Source organism: Pelodiscus sinensis, chromosome 5 (assembly GCF_052426305.1).
Source record: "Pelodiscus sinensis isolate ZL-2025 chromosome 5, ASM5242630v1, whole genome shotgun sequence".
NCBI lineage: Eukaryota > Metazoa > Chordata > Testudines > Trionychidae > Pelodiscus > Pelodiscus sinensis.
In genome coordinates, this window is record NC_143056.1 from 102675974 (window position 1) to 102695890 (window position 19917).

The window sequence follows — 19917 nt, forward strand, 5'->3', positions numbered from 1 at the left end:
ACCTCTGAGGCAGCAGGAAATGTCTATGGTTGTGTCTAAATTACATGGCTCCATCGATGGAGCCATGTAGATTAGGCTGATCAGCAAAGAGAAATGAAGCTGCGATTTAAATAATCGCGGCTTCATTTAAATTTAAATGGCTGCCGCGCTGAGCCAACAAACAACTGATCAGCCGTTTGTCGGCTCAGCGCGCTAGTCTGGACACTCCCTTGCCGACCTGAAAGCCCTTTATCGACCTCCCTGTTATGCCTCGTAGGATGAGATTTACCGGGGAGGTCGATAAAGGGCTTTCATGTTGGCAGGGGAGCGTCCAGACTAGCGCGCTGAGCTGACAAACAGCTGATTAGCTTTTTGTCAGCTCAGCGCAGCAGCCATTTAAATTTAAATGAAGCCGCGATTATTTAAATCGTGGCTTCATTTCCCTTTGCCGAACAAACAAATCTACATGGCTCCGTTGACGGAGCCATGTAGTTTAGACATACCCTATAGGACAAACTTCACGTGCTCAGATTTCATGATAGATCACTTGATGACCTCACAGTATATTTATTTACATGCCCAAACCACAATATAACAAGTTTCCGGTGCAATTCGTTAGTGTATGTACATGGATAAAATGAAAGCAATGGTTTAGGTATTTTTCAACATTTGTGATATCCTGCTTTTATCTTTCTTTCATTCTGATCCTTCCTCTGCCCATCTCTACAGCTCCTTTTGGTAGATATAATTACTCTGCAAGCCAATGTCCCAGATATACTTAGAGAAACTGAAGGCAGATGTGCTTCAACAATGAAGCAACCAAAATTATTATACAACAGCACTGGAAATATTACAAACTCTTAGATAGTTTTTAATACAAATATTAAATATAACTGTGATGTGAAAACACTGGCTGATCTCAAGGCTAAAAACTGTTACCTGCCTTTATCAGAGTCCAACATATAAAACACTCCAAAATATATACAGAAGTCTCAGTTTAAGTTGCTGCTATTGCTCTTCATTCAAGCCACTAGGTGGCAGTTCATTTATAAACAATGAATCTTATGACCTGTTTGTCACTAGCAGGCTGTATAGTTACTACAGCTGTTTTCTAGGAACACATACATGTTGTGGAAACCATCGATTGAAGTGTTTTTGTGCTAGTGTCCCACATGAAGGATATATACAAATGATGGAGATTTAGCTTCAGATTATTAATGACAAAATATAGTCCTATGTACATGTACATTTAGAACAAGTACAGGAGCATATGCAAACACACAGTCTCAACTACCTTGTATGGTATGTCTTACTCACCCAAAATTTTACTAGGAAGAAGGCATTTTGGGGCCCTTTCCCAAACAGTTCCTTTAAACCACCTTTCTTTTCAGGAAATTTGTCATAAATCTGACGAATGTCCACCGACTCAAGCAACGGGTCACTGTAAGAATGGTTGGCATGTCCAATGTGCACAAAGAGGTGTTTGTTGTACTGAAAGAAATTAAGAAAAAGAAAAATCACTATTGTACAAGAACAGAGTTTTATTTTAGCTGAACTGTGTATCTGTGTAATCATACTAAAATTGGTAGATTAAAAATCCTGCCCTTGTTTACCTATGGCAACAATGTTATTTGCAATATGATTTCCATGAAGTAACTTTGGTGGTCTTGGCACAGTCCTTAGTGAATAAGATTCAGTATAATAAAAACAGTTCCCCTACTGTAAACCTGGATGGTTAACTGCAGGCAAGTGTTTGACAAAAATACAGAACAGCCAGCAAAGTGATAATCAGCCCATTCTGAGCACAGTAAGGTCAAGGTAATTAGGAAGAGTAGGAGGTGTCTGTATTATGCAGTTTAATGTCTTATGCACAGAGATCTTGAGTTTCTGCTAGTGCAACAGCTCCTTTATTCTTTACATTACAAATATTTCTTTCTTTAAAAAACAGTGTGCTGATATCACTTGCCTAAAACAGGGGAGTAGATTTTTTTTTAAGAAGGAACTTTTTAATAAGAAGGAATTAATAGGCCAGTTAGTTCATCTTCCTGCCAATGTCAGATTTTTTTCCTCTGGTATATTCCCCAGTGCTTTGTTGAATGCACTTTCAATTGAGTGGGAGAACTAGTTTCACACTTTCGCTGCCAGACTTTGTTACCTGATATTCAACCTAAATTTCCCCTTTCATTCCACTATTTATAGCTATCAGTGCAACTCTAAACAATTCCTCTCCCTCTCAGAATGAAATCCTGACTCCAATGAAGTCTATTGTTAACCCCACTATTGACTTTAAAGGGGCCATGATTTCATCCATGTTGTTTACAATGCTGCATATTTATCTGAGAGGATAGCATGCTGTAAAATCTGAAATGAAAAAGAAGAGGACCTACTGTTGCCTGATGCTAAGCCCATCGCAGGGAGCTCCAATCCCCACAAGACTGTGTGAGAAGATGAAAGGAGCACTGTAGTTACATAGATCACAAACAACATTTTGCTAACTCAGTTATAATGTACAGTCACTGAACAGCTAAAAATGCTGCAATATTGGTTAGATACTGGTGCAAGGTGGCAATTTCTACCTGGTAAGCAAATATTAATGTTGTAAATGGAAAGTGGACGTCTGCCTAACTATTTTGTTCACAATATATCTGCAGATAAAACAGAAAAAAACAATACTTTCACACCTAAATTAAGACATTCAGCTGGCCTATCATGCTGACTCCTATTGTCTAGTTTTTTTGTATTCCATCTATTTCCCTCTGTTGTCATTTGTCTTACATTTTTACTGCAAGGTCTTTGAAGTGGAGACTATCTTTCTGTTCTGTATTTGCACAGCAATTAGTACAGTGAGGGCTGGGTCCATGTTGAGGGCTTTGAATAAAAATAAATAATAATAACTGAATATATCTTTCCCTAAAAAATGTGTAAAATCCAGGGGAAAAGAAAGTAGACTGACTAGCTTTTTATCAGTTGTACTTGGACAAGCAAACTAGTAATCTGCTAAAAATCATCTAGTGTGGTGAAATCTGAATTTAGATCACACTCATCTGTTACAATGGACAAACAGAATTGGATAAAATATAGTCTCTACCTGAAGTTTTTTATTTGGGAGGGGGGACATAGCACTTCAGGCTTTAATAGACCTAAACATAATGGCTGTGTCTACACTGGCATGAATTTCCGGAACTGCTTAAAACGGAATACTATTCCATTTTCAGTTTTTCCGGAAAAGGAGCGTCTACATTGGCAGGCTGCTTTTCTGGAAAAGCCCTTTTTCCGGAAAAGCGTCTGTGGCCAATGTAGACGCGCTTTTCCGGAAAAGAGCCCCGATTGCCATTTTCACGATCGGGGCTTTTTTCCGGAAAAGACTACTGGGCTGTCTACACTGGCCCTTTTCCGGAACAGTGTTCCGGAATAAGGACTTATGCCCAAGTGGGAGCAGAATAGTTTTTCTGGAATAGCGGGTGATTTTGTACAGTAGAGCATCGTTGCTTTTCTGGAAATTCAAGGGCCAGTGTAGACAGCTCGCAGCTTATTCTGGAAAAGCGGCTGATTTTCCGGAATAAGTGGCCTAGTGTAGACACAGCCAATATGTAAGATGAAAACATCAGCTTTTCCCTGGAGCGCTCTTTCAAAATAGCACCATCCTCATTTCCTCGGAGTGCAAAATTGGGGGTAGAAAACTTTTCCAACCTTTGCTCATAGATGCCCCCAAAGAAGCACAGTAGTCAGAATAGGGTGATTCTACTCTAAAAAACAAAGAACGTATGTCAGAAAAATAAACAAATGAATGCAAAGGATTGACTGACTGTATGAAAGTATCGGTAAGACCTTATCATGAGCAAGTTTAAGTCAAATACTAACCATTTACACAAGAATTACAGTAATTATTGTAGTATCCAGTTATGAATGATTATCATAACATCTACAGAGTTGCTAGATTTGCCTTTTAACTTGATAACTAAATGATTACTGCAGATGAAACAAGCTAACTATACACCCAAAATATGTGTTTCTTTTAACATTAATAGCACACTAAAAGAAAAGAATCAGGAGAAAATATGATAGCCCCGAAATTTCTTTTTTTAGAAATCAGTGTCATTTAGTTAGAGTGCAATAGGTATCAAGAGTGTCACGAGTATAGAAAACTAGAGGCCAGAGCCTACAGTCACTTACACGCTGGCTTAACTTTGTTCAGGTGTGTAGTCCCACTGACATCAAGAAATTCCCTATGCAGTATGACTATCTCTTTATTGACTCCATCAGACTACTCACATGTGCATAAACTTAAACGTGTGTAGGATCAAGCCAATAATTCCTAACACACTACTTCACTTATATGTGATCTACATATTGTTAGACACCACTGTATTATGTTGTAGCACCAAGCATATATAAAAATTAATATATGATATTGTTGGGAACATTTCTGTTCTAACTTTACCTTTTAAATGTCTGGTGATCAGGGAAAGCAAGCAAGGAAGCAAGAATACTGTACTTTAGGTAATGACTATGATCAAGATACAGTCAGCATTTAGAATTTGGGGCACATAACCGTGGGCTTAGACAAAATTTGAGTACAAGGTTCAATTGTAAACAATTGTTTGCCAGGCTGTGTGCTAGAGACTGTTTCCATGATTGATTAATTTGAAATGTAGATCAGGTGAGGAAATGAGCAACTGGTCCTTATACAATCTCCAAAGTGACTGTTCCTTACATGAGCCGCACAATGTCCAAACCAATTAGATTCAACAAATATACATGTTAGCAACTAGGAAAAATGTACATAAACTGCCTAGCATGTGACATGATTGAACTGGAACTGGAATTGGTATCAGCTAGTATCTAACACCGTACATCTGGGCAACCTGGCCACATGAGCATAGAGCTGTCACATGCCTAATAAAATAACCTGAGAGATGAGCTGGAGTCAAATTGAGGGTTTTTTTTTTTAATCTTAAGAACTGGATAAAGTGTTCTCTCAGAACTGGACCAGAGATTTGGGACAAGTCAAGTGGAAGAAGTCTTGTAAGGAATTCCAACATTACTGTCTTGCAAAATAATCAGGTAAAACATTTCTTCAGGCACTAATACATTATCTTCCAGACCACTAAAAAGTATAAATTCCTAAGCAACCAAACTGCAATCGAAGCGATGTTATGTATATTGGAATACAAAGCAGGGATGTGAATGGTTAACTGGTAAGCATCACCTTTACTGGGTAACACTTACCAGTTACAGTTAACTGGAGGGGGCTGAAGAAGCCCGCTTCAGGCAGCCTGGTGGAGTCCACCACTGGTGCTTCAGCTCGGGCAGAGCAGCCCCCACGGGGCTGGAGCAATCCTCATCCATCACTAGCCCATCCTGGAAAGAGCAGTCCCCATCCATGGTGTGGAGGTGGGGGAGCCGCTCCAGTCCAGGTAGACTAGAGCAGCCTCCCTCCATTTAAGCAGTTAACTGATTAAACATAACATTTAACTGTAAACTGATTAAGCGAGATTTTATATCCCTAATACAGAGCAGATCACAGAGCCTTTATACTGCTTAAATATGAAAGCAAAGTTAAATGCAACTGTAAAGTTACTACAATTGCTTGCAGATCTTGCCAAAGTACCAGATGCTGCTGTAGCAAAAATTCTGACAGGATACAGTGGGACAGAAGGTATGACATCACCTGACAATATTCTTAGAACATAAATGTTTAATTTGTCATTGCCCATGTGATTATTTTCTGCTTATGGTGTTGTAATTCCTATATGAAATAGAATAATTAATAATCTAATTGAATAAGGCATATTTTTACAGGCTCATAAGTAACACCACAATATTAGCACAAGACAAATTTGTATTCAAGTACCCGAAAAATTTTATATGGGCAGTCTCCATGAAAATAATGTGTGTATATATGAAAGCTATGAGGTTAAGTTACATGACGATATCTGCTGAACCTATTAGCATTTGAAAAGATCAAGAACATCCTCATTATAAGCAAACTTTGCTATTATTTCAGGCTGCATATTCCAGAGTTACTGAAGTATATTAGTACTGAGGAATTTGGCCATGCCACAGTATTTAAAGGATTTGCATTTGACACGTGCATAATTATATGCTTTAAATACTGTAAACCATGGTAGGTCAAATCCTGTGGGTTTTTAAGCCTGGAAACTACATCCAAGTTTACAAAATACATTCCTGAGCTTTTTCATCTGCATTATACTACATGTCCTGGAGATGGCTGCCTCTTACTGAACTCCTTCCTTTAAAAATTTCAAATATCTGAGGAATGCAGTAAAGCCATGAAAAATGACTGTTGTCAACTAATACCATGAGGAAAATTATAATCCACTTAGGAATTTAAAGGAACCAAGACAAATTGCCAATGTCAAAGGATAGTAACATACAATCTGAAGCAGAACAAAGACAAATCACCTACATTTGTTTTACTGTTCAACACACACAACAGTGATTGTGAATTGTCCTCATATCCTATGGTTTTGCTCTTACATTCAACAAAACGAGATGGTATGAGCTGTTACAGCTCTCTCCGGTGCATTCTTGTGCTCCACAGTGCTGGAACAGTGCACTTTGAATCCCATGCAACACAACAAATTCACACATATTTAGCAAAGTTATTTCAATTTCATTGACAAGATGCAGGCTGTGCTGTAACTTGACAGGCACATGCTCTCAACAAAAAGAGCTACAACCTGTAGCCATCTACCACAGAATCAGTTGCTCCAACTAAATTTTACAAGATTAGATTGTGCCAGTTAGGGTACGTCTAGACTACATGCCTCTGTCGCCAGAGGCATGTAGATTAGGCTACCCGACAGAGTAAAATGAAGCGGCGATTTAAATAATCGCCGCTTCATTTAAATTTACATGGCTGCCGCGTTGAGCCGACAAACAGCTGATCAGCTGTTTGTCGGCTCAGCGCGATAGTCTGGACGCTCCCCTGCCGACATCAAAGGGAGTTGTCGACAACCCAGGTATGCCTCATCCCAGGGGAGCGTCCAGACTATCGCGCTGAGCCGACAAACAGCTGATCAGCTGTTTGTCGGCTCAACGCGGCAGCCATGTAAATTTAAATGAAGCGGCGATTATTTAAATCGCCGCTTCATTTTACTCTGTCGGGTAGCCTAATCTACATGCCTCTGGCGACAGAGGCATGTAGTCTAGACGTACCCTTAGGCACAGCCCAGAGAGAAAAGAAATGAGGAGGCAGCACTGTCCTAAAGGAGTTACTGAGCAACATTCTACTTACCTGAATTCCCTGATTACAGGTAAAGCACACTAACTACAAAAGCCCTTCATAGCATACAGCCTGCTCCCTCCTCATGCTGGTGATAGAGCCATAGTTCCACCTCCTCTGGACCTATTTGAAACACCATACTTTGGAGAAGTGGGGAGAACGTCCTCTAGTGCAGGATGTGCAGGAATGCCTGGTCCTTAAAGGGACCACACAAAGGGATGGCTCCTTGCACATTCCTCCCATCATGTACTTACATAGTGTACTTACAAGGCCAGGCAGAATATGGTCCTCAACTATCAGTTGTGGAGAGGCAGCATCCCATGATTGGACAATTAGAAATATCTCACAAGCTAGATCACCGTGTAAGATTTAAGATATGTGGTAGTACTTGGCTTTGTCTAAGACACTTGGGGTACGTGCTAAAAGATCTACTGTACAGCACAGGTGTCCCAGGTTAACTGTCTTATGCTGTGGGGCTATAAAACTGCAGTGTAGATGGATGCGCCCCCCACCCCCCACCCCCCACCCCAAGTGGTCTCAGAGTCCCAAACCTCTACACTGAAGTAGTTTTATTGCAGTGTAAACATACCCTTGATGAGACAGCCTTGTTCTAATGGCTGGGGCTCAATAGATGTATCCTGTTTAGTGATATGCTGTAGCTGAAGATCTCCCTCTAAAAGGTACTGCCTGTGTTAGGTTAGCAAACTATGCTATCAGAGGAAAAAGGAACTAAGTAGGATGACCTGATTAAAAAACAATCACCAATACAGTAACAGTCTGCCTGTGACTGAAACCTATAACCTACATAGCTTAGCTCTGCTATACTGCGTTATCTGCAAATCTTACACTTCTTAATTTCCTGCTGATTTGAGAAAATCACGTGCACTGCCAAGAACTCCCTTTATTTCTAGTAAAATTTCAGTGTTCATTCCCACAGATATAACTTCACATGGAAAGGGATAAAGACTTGGGCTATGTCTAGACTGCAGGCTTCTTTCAGAAGAAGCTTTTCCGAAAGAGATCTTCTGGAAAAACTTCTTCCTAAAGAGAGCATCCACATTGCCGAAGCACATCAAAAAAGCGATCTGCTTTTTCGAAAGACAGCGTCCACACTGAATGGATGCTATCTCGCATTTAAGCTGTGATTATTATGGACAGAGTGGCCACCAGTGCACCTGCGGTTTTTCCACTTCTTTTGAAAGAATTCCCTCTTCCCCATCCACACACGCCTTTTTCTGAAAGAGCTCTTTTGGAAAAAGGCTTCTTCCTCATAGAAAGAGGTTTGCCAATGTCAGAAAAACCCCTCTGTTCTTTCGATTTTTTTTTAAAGAACGTGATTGCAGTGTGGACATAAGCTACACTGCACCATTATTTCGAGAAAACTAGCGTTATTTTGAAATAATAATGCAAGCGTCTACACAGCAATTGTTCTTTTGAAATAAATTCAAAATAATGGACAGCTTATTCCGACTTCTCTAAGCTTCATTCTACGAAGAATAAACGCCTATTCCGAAATAGCTATTTCGAAATAAGGCATGTGTAGATGCTCTACTGCTGCTATTTTGAAATAGCTCCTCCCCAGTGTTAAGTTATTCCTCCCCAGTGCCTCCTGGGGCTGTAAATCGAGATAGCACGTCTACATTAGGGAAGCCTGCCTCAGACTAATTTTGAGGCTTCCTTGCAGTGTGGACATGCTATTCCAAAATAAATTATTCTGGAATAACTATTCCAGAATAGCTTATTTCAAAATAAGTGTGCTGTGTAGACATATACATAGAGTTGGCCTAGCAACATTTTATCATGGCAATGAAGGTTGATAACACTTCCCATTCTAAGAACCTGGTTTCCTTTGTTCATAAACTTTTTCAAACTTTACTATTTGGGCAGAAATTTTATATGTTGGGTGTCTGGTTAGTGTGAATTTTTCTGGAAAATTTCAGCCAAAATTGGTCAGCCATTGCTGATAATAGGGGCTAAGGAAAAATACAGTGTTTGGCCAATGTAAAAAATATCCCCCAGACCTTCTTCACAGAAGCTCTAGCACCTCCAGGTCTAAGAGTAGGGACTAGAAATAGGGCAGAGGGAGGCCTTTGAGTTATGCACAAGTTCTTTGCCATCCCAATAAAATCTGCATAAAGTTGACTGTTACAAACTTCTGAACAAAATGCAGTTTGCACAAGGGTGGCAGAGAAATGTGGGGTATGTCTAGACTGCATCCCTCTGTTGGCAGAGGGATTCAGATTAAGCAGGTCGACATTGCAAATGAGGCAGGGATTTAAATATCCCGTGCCTAATTTGCATAAAAATGGCCACCATGTTTTGCTGACTCAGCACGTTATCAGCCAAAAGCAGCAGTCTAGAGGAGGATCTGTCAAGAAAAAAAGCCGTTCTCAACAGATCCCCCTCTAGACTGCCGCTTTTTGCCGGCAAAGTGCTGAGTTGGCAAAACGCGGAAGCCATTTTTATGCAGATTAGGTGTGGGATATTTAAATCCCTGCCTCATTTGCAATGTTGATCTGCCCAATCTGCATCCCTCTGCTGACAGAGGGATGCAGTCTAGACATACCCCTGGACTGGCTAGGCAAAGAGACTGAGAATGAAATACAGGGGGACCTGGAAGAACTATGAAAGAAGATTGGGACTGTGATGGTGAGTTAGGAGGCATGAAACTAGAACTCACAGAGCCTGGAGACTGTGGAATGAAGAGACTGGCTATATGAGGGCAACAGGACTGGGGCCAGGTGCTAGTGTTAGAGAAGAGACAGGACAGGAAGAAGATGAGGGGCAGACATGGCCCTGTTTGGAGAGAACAGGAAGAGTGTGTGCCCACTAGATAACATTCCCCTCCAGAGCCCAAAGTTTCACTATTCCTCTGCTCCCACTAGTCCTGGTCCAAAAAAAGATGACAACCTACTACTGCTACCAATTACTCTAGTAACTCAAATGACATGAGATCTGTGCTATGGATTTGAAGGTTCCAAGCCTGCTGAAGAACCATGGAATCAAGATAATGGCATTTGATGGAATTTCAGTTGTTTCAGTTTGCTTTTCTTAAAAACTAGAGAATTACGTCCAAAAACCTCCTTACAGTAAAAGAAGAGTGTTACATTCATAAAGTCAAACAACTGCAATTTCACAAACACGCTAGCTCCTACAGCTATACTGGACAGGACTAGTGCATGATATAGTGCTCCCGGCTGGCTACCAAGCTACAATTATATTCATTTATTCCCATAATGATGCACTCCCCAGTTCACATCTTGACCATTAGTGAGAATGAAAGAGGGTGCATTGTAATTTTACATCTCTAAAACCCACTTCCATTATTTGCAGTGCCCTCTCAGGAGCTTTTGAAATAAAAATCTTTCTTCTGATTCCTCTTTCCACTTGTCAACGCTAGCCCCTTATGCATCTCTAGTGATGTCAAAATGAGCATGGTTATTTTTACTCCCTGGGTTTTGCACAAGCATCAATAACTATCTCAGCAGAGCTCTGGGAGTAGTGTTTGTTAGCTGTGACTACAGAGCCAGCGGGAGGAACCACCAAAACTGATTGTTTTGGAGAGTTCTGGGGGGAAAAAGTTATTTTATTTTGAAAAATGTCAGCAGCGGTAGTAGATTTTGAAAAAGAATGATGTGAATAATCTTACACACACAGTCAACTTCAAGGTAGGCCAACTTCAGAGAATTAGTTATGGCCAAATGTCTTTCTACTCATTACCACCAATATGAGCATACTGGACAACTAAGCCCAAGCACCTACAGTTGTAGTCTTGTAGGTGGATGCCCTACATTCGAACAGCTGTTTCCCCTCCCCACCAACCTTGAGGGGGTTCCATGCAGCCAGAGGGGGCTAATATTAAAGAGCCAGTTTCAGAACATAGGCCTACATAAATACTCAACCAATGGGAACTCTCAGTTCTGAGCAGCCCTGAAAAAAATCTGGGCACTTTAATTTAATGTAAATACAGACAGCCAAGTCTGAAAATTTTCCAAAGTATGATATGTTCATTCCACAGTGCAAATGCACAATCACCACACAAAGCAACAGAAGTGACCTCCACATTTTTGCATACCTAATTCAACTTTATATTAAAATAATTTTGAATCTAGAGTTTACCACGGTAAAATAATAATTTTTTTAAAAGAGCCATTTAAATTTAAGTTTCCTTGATCTTTTTATGTAAAGAGGCTAAACAAGGAGTTTCATATTACCAAAATGTTGACATCTTTAATATGCCGCCTATCAAGAGTACAAAAGAATACATTTCTAAACACAGCTTAAGATGTGTGTGTAGCATAACATAAAAACTCCTTAGCACCAATCACGTATTATACAGGAGGGAAATGGAGGGAATTTTAAAAATGTAATCTTTTTCATCAGCTTAAGTGTTTCGGTTAACTTTTTGTATTTTATTGCAATTGCACAAAGAGAACAAGCTAGCACTTTCACGATCCATTTCTAGTTGATTTAACTTTATGGCTCTCATGCACAACACGCTCTGGACTCAGTCCTGCAGGGAAATGTTTACATGCAAAAGCTTTATTTAAAAAAACAAAACCAGAGATAAAAAATATGGAACATTTTCAGAAGAGACAGGGAAGAAAAAAATGTTGAAGGTAGACTGACCGACAGATACCTAATTAGATCAGATACCTTATTAGATCAGTTTTAGTTGCAACTGAAGAATCAGACAGGTAAAAACTTTTTGAGTCTTTGCATTTTATAAACATTTGTATGGAAGATAACAGTTTAAATTTTCTCTTGTCTGTCACAGGATACAATTTCTTGTTAGAGATCACATTCACTTGGTTTAACCATGAATAGAAATTGGTTCTGGACTTCACAGAAACTGTTACAGTGAAACCACAGAACACTTAAGTAAAAAGATCTTAGGTTGACAGTGACAGACTGGTATATATGATCATTTAATTTAGTGATGTTCCAAATGTAGAGAGTCATTTATTCTCTTTAAGTGCCTAGTGTTTGAAGACATTGGGTGAAATTCAATGTTCGTTTGTAAGATAATAATAAACTGAACTACTAAACAACCATAGAATTTGGAAGAAAATGCAGGAGCAATTTGGCATGTGTATATTTAATTGTTTTTTACATTAAAAAAGGAGTAAATTTACTCACACTTAGCTGCAGAGTCAATATTCGTAGTCCTTGGAAGTGCAGCATCCTACCTTACAATTTCCAAAAATACCAAAGTTAAAGTGAGGCTTATTATTTCAATTCTATAATTTTAGGAAGATTTTTGTTTTTCAAAATTTCAGCTTTAAATGGAACTTGTGGGCTGGGCCCCATGGTTGCTACACTAGCCAGCCCCTCCGAAAGCGGCCAAAGAGCGCTAGAATGTGAGGACATTATTCTGTCACCCGTCAGGAAAAACTTTTTTATATAGAGAGAGAGATAATTCTGTGATGAGGGGAAAGAGGCCTCCAAAGGACAGGATTCTATGGAGCAGGTCTGAAATTTGCTAGCATACCGATCCTACATTAATAGAACTATGTGATAGTTACAGGCTCTTGTATATTTAAACATTCATTATCAATTGAGATACCCCAGAAATCTTTTAGTACCCCAATCCTGCAATGAGTTCTGTGTGGATATATGTTTAAACCACAGTCACTGAAGTAAATGGGATGCTTCTCAGGCAGATAGGGCCTAAGTAAGGGTATGTCTACACTAGCCCCTTAGTTCGAACTAGGGAGACTAATGTAGGCATTCGAACTTGCAAATGAAGCCTGGGATTTAAATATCCTGGGCTTTATTTGCATGTTCCCGTACGGTCGCCATTTTAAAATGCCACTAGTCCGGACAAACTGCCCACGGCTACACGCAGCAGTTAAACTAAGTCCTTAGTTCGAATTACCCGTTACTCCTCCTGGAATGAGGTGTAACAGGTAATTCGAACTAAGGACTTAGTTTGAATTACCGTTTAACTGCTGCGTGTAGCCGCGGGCAGTTAGTCCGGACTAGTGGCATTTAAAAATGGTGACCGGACGGGAACATGCAAATAAAGCCCGGGATATTTAAATCCCAGGCTTCATTTGCAAGTTCAAATGCCTACATTAGCCTCCTTAGTTCGAACTAGGGGGCTAGAGTAGATATACCCTAAGTCAGGGGTGTCCAAACTTTTTTCAAAGAGGGCCAGATCTGAAGAAGTGAACATGCCTGAGGGCCGTCCTCGCACTCTCAGCCCCAAGGCGGAGGGCCCGCAGGGTCGGAGGCGGGCGGAGAGCGCAGGGCACGCCGGCCTCACGGCGGCCCGGGGGCAGGGTGAACCCGCAGCCGAGCAGGGGAGCGGGGCTGCGGACGTGCCCTACAGGGCAGGCTCTAGGACTGCGGAGGCCATGTGTGGCGGCGGCGGTGGCGCGGCCAGAAGCGGCGCGCTGGGCGCGCCAGTTCAAAAGAGCGCCGGGGAGCCAGGAGAGGGGGAGGAAGCGGGGGCCGTATTAAATCGGAACACGGGCCGCAATTGGCCCGCGGGCCGGACTTTGGACATGCCTGCCCTAAGTAATTGTTTATGTTATAGCAGTAATCCATTTCTAAAAAATAATGCATCATTTTATGAAAGGAGACTCAAGGAGCTTGGCTTGTTTACCTTAACCAAAAGAAGGCTGAGGGGGGACATGATTGCACTCTTTAAATATATTAGAGGGATAAATACCAGGGAGGGAGAGGAATTATTTAAGCTTAATACCAATGGGGACACAAGAACAAATGGATATAAACTGGCTAGTAGGAAGTTTAGACTTGAGATTAGACGAAGGTTTCTAACCATTAGAGGAGTGAGGTTCTGGCCTTCCAAGGGAAGTAGTGGGGGCAAAAGATCTATCTGGCTTCAAGATTAAACTAGATGGGTTTATGAAGGGGATGGTTTGATGAGATAACATGATCTTGGTAACTAATTGACCATTCATTATCAGTGGGAAATAGGTCAATGGAGGGATGATAGGAGTTACTATAGAGAACTTTCTGGGTATCTGGCTGGTGAGTCTTGCCCACATGCTCAGGGTTTAGCTGATCACCATATTTGGGGTCAGGAAGGCCCTGGAGGTTTTTCGCCTTCCTCTGTAGCATGGGGTACAGATCACAGCTGAAGGATTCTCTGCATCTTGGGGTCTTCAAAGTATTTGAAGGCTTCAATATCTGAGATATAGGAGAGAGGATTATTCTAGGAGGGGGTGGGTAAGATTCTGTGGCCTGCACTGTGCAGGGGGTCAGACTAGATGATCGTAATGGTTCCTTCTGACCTTAAAGTCTATGAGCTCTATTTTCTTAAATGTGAAATGTTACTGGTAAAAAGGTTCTGAGGACTATTTCAAACATGGAGTAAACTGTTACATGATTCTGGATTAAAAGCTTCTTTTAAATTTTTTAAGATGTTTATTTAAAAGCTACACTTTTCAATTTATTAGGTCAGAAGAGGAAAAAAGGAATACAATAACCAAAAACTTCATGGCTTAAAATTATATCCAATAGGATCCAATAGGATCCAGAGACTCAAACCATGTAAACAGTAAATGATCAGCCATCTTCAAAACTGTAAGTAACAAAGCGGGAGCTCTCATTAATTCCCCATGAAAATAAGGCAAATTTAGTGAAGCTGCCGGAGTGACATTTCAGGAACAGCTGAAACATAAGAACAGCCGTACTGGGTCAGACCAAAGGTCCATCTAACCCAATATCCTGTCTTCTGACAATGGCTGCCACGGCCACATGGTCTGGGGAGGCCCCGGAGGCCCCGCTGCCACGGCCATGTGATTCTGGGCTATCCCCGGACCGCGTGGCCACAGCAGAAGTGCCTCCTGTCCTGGCCGAGGCGCCGTTGAGGAGCCTCATCCCCAACGCTGCCTCCTTCCACTGCAGCCTAACCTGCTGCAGGGAGAAGGGAGCACTCTCCAGCAGCTGCACGGAGGAAGAGAGATGAGGCTGACTCCCTCACACATGCCAGTGGAAATTGGCTCATGTGCCATAAGTGGCAGGCGTACCATAGGTCCCGTGGGCTAGGGACACCATTCCTGCCAATCCTGGCTAATAAGTATTGATGAACCTAATGTCCATAAATTTATCTATTTCTTTTTTGAGCCCTTGTTAAAGTCCTGATCTTCACAACATACGCTGGCAAGGAGTTCCACAGATTGATTTTGCATTGCGTGAAGAAAAACTTCCTTTTGTTTGTTTTAAACCTGCTGCCTATTAATTTCATTTGGTGACTCCTAGTTCTTCTGTTACAAGAAGAGCAAAGAAGCACAGCACCAACATCTTTTGTTACATAGAACCTGTCCTTCCTGGCTGGCTTTTCAGTTGCCTGCCAATCTCCTGTGTATGGCTCCTCACACTTTCCCTCTGCTGATTAAAAATGCTGTGACGCCTACCATTCTGGGGTACTTCTAAACTACGTGGCTCCGTCGATGGAGCCATGTAGATTTGTTTGTTCGGCAAAGGGAAATGAAGCGATGATTTAAATAATCGCGGCTTCATTTAAATTTAAATGGCTGCCGCGCTGAGCCGACAAACAGCTGATCAGCTGTTTGTCAGCTCAGCGCGCTAGTCTGGATGCTCCCCTGCTGACATGAAAGCCCTTTATCGACCTCCCCGGTAAACCTCATCCTACGAAGCATAACGAGCAGGTCGATAAAGGGCTTTCAGGTTGGCGCAGTAGCGTCCAGACTAGTGCGCTGAGCCGACAAACAGCTGCTCAGCGCGGCAGCCATTTAAATTTAAATGAAGCTGCAATTATTTAAATCGCGGCTTCATTTCCCTTTGTCGATCAGCCTTATCTACATGGTTCCATCGATGGAGCTATGTAGTTTAGACACACCCCTGTTGACAAGCAGATTAGCTAGCTGCAGCTTGTGCTCAGCCAATCAGTCCGGCTCTACCCCCACATGGCTCCTGTTATTCTCCTACAGATTCCCCCAGATCACCTGATGTTCCTGTTCTTCAACTTGCTTGTTTGGCTCCCTTCTATCGTCTAAATGTTCAGCATTCCACCATTACTCTCCCTCGCAGATTTTTGTTCTATTGATCCTACCCATTTGCTTTCTGAGGCCGCTCCCGTGGCCACTGACTCCTGCCCAACCTACACTTCGTCAAGCATTTGAACTCTGAAGTGAAGAGTTGTAGAAATGAAAGGAAAATATCACAATGGGACTCAAGAATGATATTAGCTGTGGTCTGTAACTGACAAGATATTTACTTTTTTGTTCCTTACTTTTGTAAAATACAAATATTTAAACAGCTCTTTTTTTTTAAAGAAAAACACAAGTAGTTTCTTATTACTGGTATTCAAATAAGCCATTTATGTAAATGGATTGCACTGAAAATGTGGAATTTCCTAGCAATGCACTCCCAATCAAAGGCAAATGCTTATGGGATTCTTACCCTAGCTAGCACGAATTCTTAAAGATATTAGGCTACCTAAAGACAGCTTTGTCATATTTAACCAGGCTTTCTGTACCACTGTTTTTCAATTCAAGTCTCTAACTTGTCTCTGCAATCCAAGTGTATGTGTTACATTTCCCTGAAAGTCTACACCTGCCTGGAAAATGAGAGCTCAGCAGCCTCTGCTGAGCCTTAGTCTCACCCGTATGGTACTAGTGCTATGGGTACAGTATCTGTGAAATGGGTACAGTGATAGTACAATGGGTAAAGTACTAGTGCATGCTGACTTTTTGATACCCACAGTTGCCAAAGTTGTATGTTTTGACCATTAGTTATTGATAATGTTGCAAATCTTTACTCAGATTGTTTCATATTATTAATTCCAGTGGTGTGACTGGAAAGCACATATAATCTGACAAAAACTTATTTGTTTAAGCCTTTCTGTTCCTCAGAGGGAGAACAACAAAGTTTCTTAGTCAGTGAACTGTTCTATTATTCATTTTTTTAAACTGTAAGATGGCCTAGAGATACAAATATTGTTTGCTGTTTAAAAACAGACCTGTTTTCCAAATTTTGATACATGTTAATGTAGGATACTAGTAATAGCATTATGAATATTACATGAGGAGGATGTTTCAATTAGGTGGTTGAACCACTCGGAAGTTAGTAAAGAAAATTAATTTATGTAATTCTACCACCCTGTGCACATGCGTGATTATGCTGTTTTTAGTAATACAGTCACATACTATTTTCCAAACAATGTACATTTTTCCTACAAGTATGGAAACACATGCACAACATCTCCTATTCCTGTGGAGCATTCTGTGTACACTAGAACCAATAAATCTTATACAATATGTACAGTGAATAAGCCAAGGACTTCTACACTATGCATCTTACAAGGCTGCAGGAGGACAAAAACCTATATGATGGTATCCTTCTTTATTAGGAGCTTCTTAAGATGATGCCTTCTTGAGAACTTGAATAAATACTGACAGAAATGTAAAACAATTAAGTGAACAAATGTCATGTTGTAACCTTATTTTCTCCACATACTGGCTCACATTTCTTGGTCAGCTGGCAGAGGCACAGGTTTACCTCTCTGGGTACGTCTACACTGCATGGCTATTTTGAAATAAGCTATTCTGGAAAAGTTCCAAAATATCTTAATCCGAAATAGCACGTCTACACTGCACGTGAAAATTAGTCTGAGGCAGGTTTCCGTAATGTAGACGTGCTATTTTGATTTAGAGCCCCAGGAGGCCCTGGGGAGGAATAACTTAGAATGGCCCTGATGCTGCATCCCACTTACGCACTGGGAGCAAGAGGACTTTATAGCCAGTGCTCTGTGATCTACACTGGAGTTCCAGTAAGCTTCCAGATGAAAGTATACATATTTGATTTTAAACTACAAAACTTTAGATGATAAGCAATCTTGTTACCTGAGAGTCGGCCTTTCTCCTCATGACATACAGTCACACATGAAATCCCTTTGGAACCCTCTCTCACCCCTTGGTATTCCAGGGACCAGGTATGAGTGTTTTTGGGCATGCTGCCAGGGGCATCTATTTCCCCAGGTTCTTGAGGAGCAGGTTAGTGGTTATATTTATGGGCAGTCCGTTTGTGTGGTTTTCAATTATGGTAGTAGTGTTCAGAGCACAGAATGTGGGCCTAAACATATTGCATCTCTATACATTTAAGAAAAATAAAACATTTGGCATAAAATACACTGCAGGTGTAATTCCACTGAGTTCATAGAGTTCGTAGTAAGTCCTCTTTGAAGTTGAGCATCTTTTAGAAAAACATCCATTCTTGATTTTAAAACTGACGATACACAGTCCACCATAGCTCTGAGTAGGTTGTTCTAATGATTAATTATCCTCACTGTTAATAATTTGCACTGAATTTCTAATGCAAATTTGTCTAGTTTCCGCTTTAGCCACTGGGTCATGTTATACCTTTTATCTGGTTGATGGAAGAGTCCATTATACATTTTTTATTCCCTATGTAGGCACTTTCACCCCTTACCCTTTCTTTGTTAAGGTAAATAGATTGAAGCTCCTATCATTTTAAAGCACGGTTGTCATTCCTTTAATCATTCTCATGGTTTGTCCCTTGACCGCTCTCTCCAATTTATTACCATACCTTTTAAATTGTAGACACCAGAACTGACCATAATATTCAAAGTGCAGCTCTACTAATCCTAAATACAGGACTCTCTATTCCCACTCAAGATTCCTGATGATACATCCAAAGATTACACTATAGGCCTTGGACCAGAGCATCACACTGGGTGCGCATATAAAGCTGATTATCCCAAAAAACCAAAGGCTATGTCTACACTGCTGCCTCTTGCAACAAAAAATATGCAAATGAGGCAAAGCGTGAAATATTGCTATGCCTCGTTTGCATAATTAACGAGGCTCCATTTTTTTAGTGCAAAATTCCCCTCTTGCGCAAGAGCCATTCTTCCTCTTTTTTTCCGGAAGAACAGCTCTTGCGCAAGATATACAGATGGCCATATTGAACCACATATTGTTTGCTTATGCCCAGCTTACCCTACAACTTGGATTATTCTGTGTCAGTGACCAGTCCTCTTCATTATCCACCACTCCCCCTAAAATAAGTCAATTTTGATTGACACTGGGGTGAAGGAGCTCAGAGTCTCACCCTCTCTCCTCTGAGTGTGTTAAAGCCACTGCATTAGACAAGAGCTTTGTTCTGTATGAATAATGAAATTGATTAAATACCTAACCAGGGAAAATTATACAGAACTTAGAGGAGTTACTCTAGAGCTAGACAGGTATAACTGAGAGGAGAACTGTCTCTGTCTCCAAATACAGTTAATCCAGTTGTAAATGACACTTAGCAAATGAAAATATGACCATGTATATTAATATCAATACTGATTAAATATATTGTATTTTTTAGTTTAATTTTTCTGTGTTAAGGATTCCTTTGATGTAAGGGTGCTGTAGTATGTCTCTGATCTCCATTATCTAGTGTAAATACTCTCTTGATAACATCACACAGCTATAGCCCATACATTTCTTGGTTTCCAGAGCAGAATTGTAAACAGCATGTGACACAGCTTCACTCTACTCCAAGCTACTGTATTTTACCAGCAATTTGAAGAAGAAAGGACTGTCTATACCACATACTCAAGAGAGTTTTTGTTTTTCAGCAATAATCTCAATAAAAATTCTTAGATTCAACAACATGTTTTTTCTGCTGAAAACTGACAACATGCTCTTTTGATTTCTGGTATTTTGTGATATGCAGTAGGACAGTTA

General features: G+C 40.7%; 1 protein-coding gene across 4 annotated transcripts in view; it reads right to left on the reverse strand.

Annotated features, from left to right (window-relative positions):
- Positions 1-19917, reverse strand: part of TEAD1 (TEA domain transcription factor 1) — a 298964-nt gene that overhangs the window by 38277 nt on the left and 240770 nt on the right. For all 4 annotated transcript variants that reach the window (XM_006117420.5, XM_006117422.5, XM_075927867.2 and 1 more), the window contains one exon: positions 1297-1470. In XM_006117420.5, coding sequence (XP_006117482.2) covers positions 1297-1470 — 174 coding nt within the window. The remainder of the gene's footprint in view (positions 1-1296; positions 1471-19917) is intronic.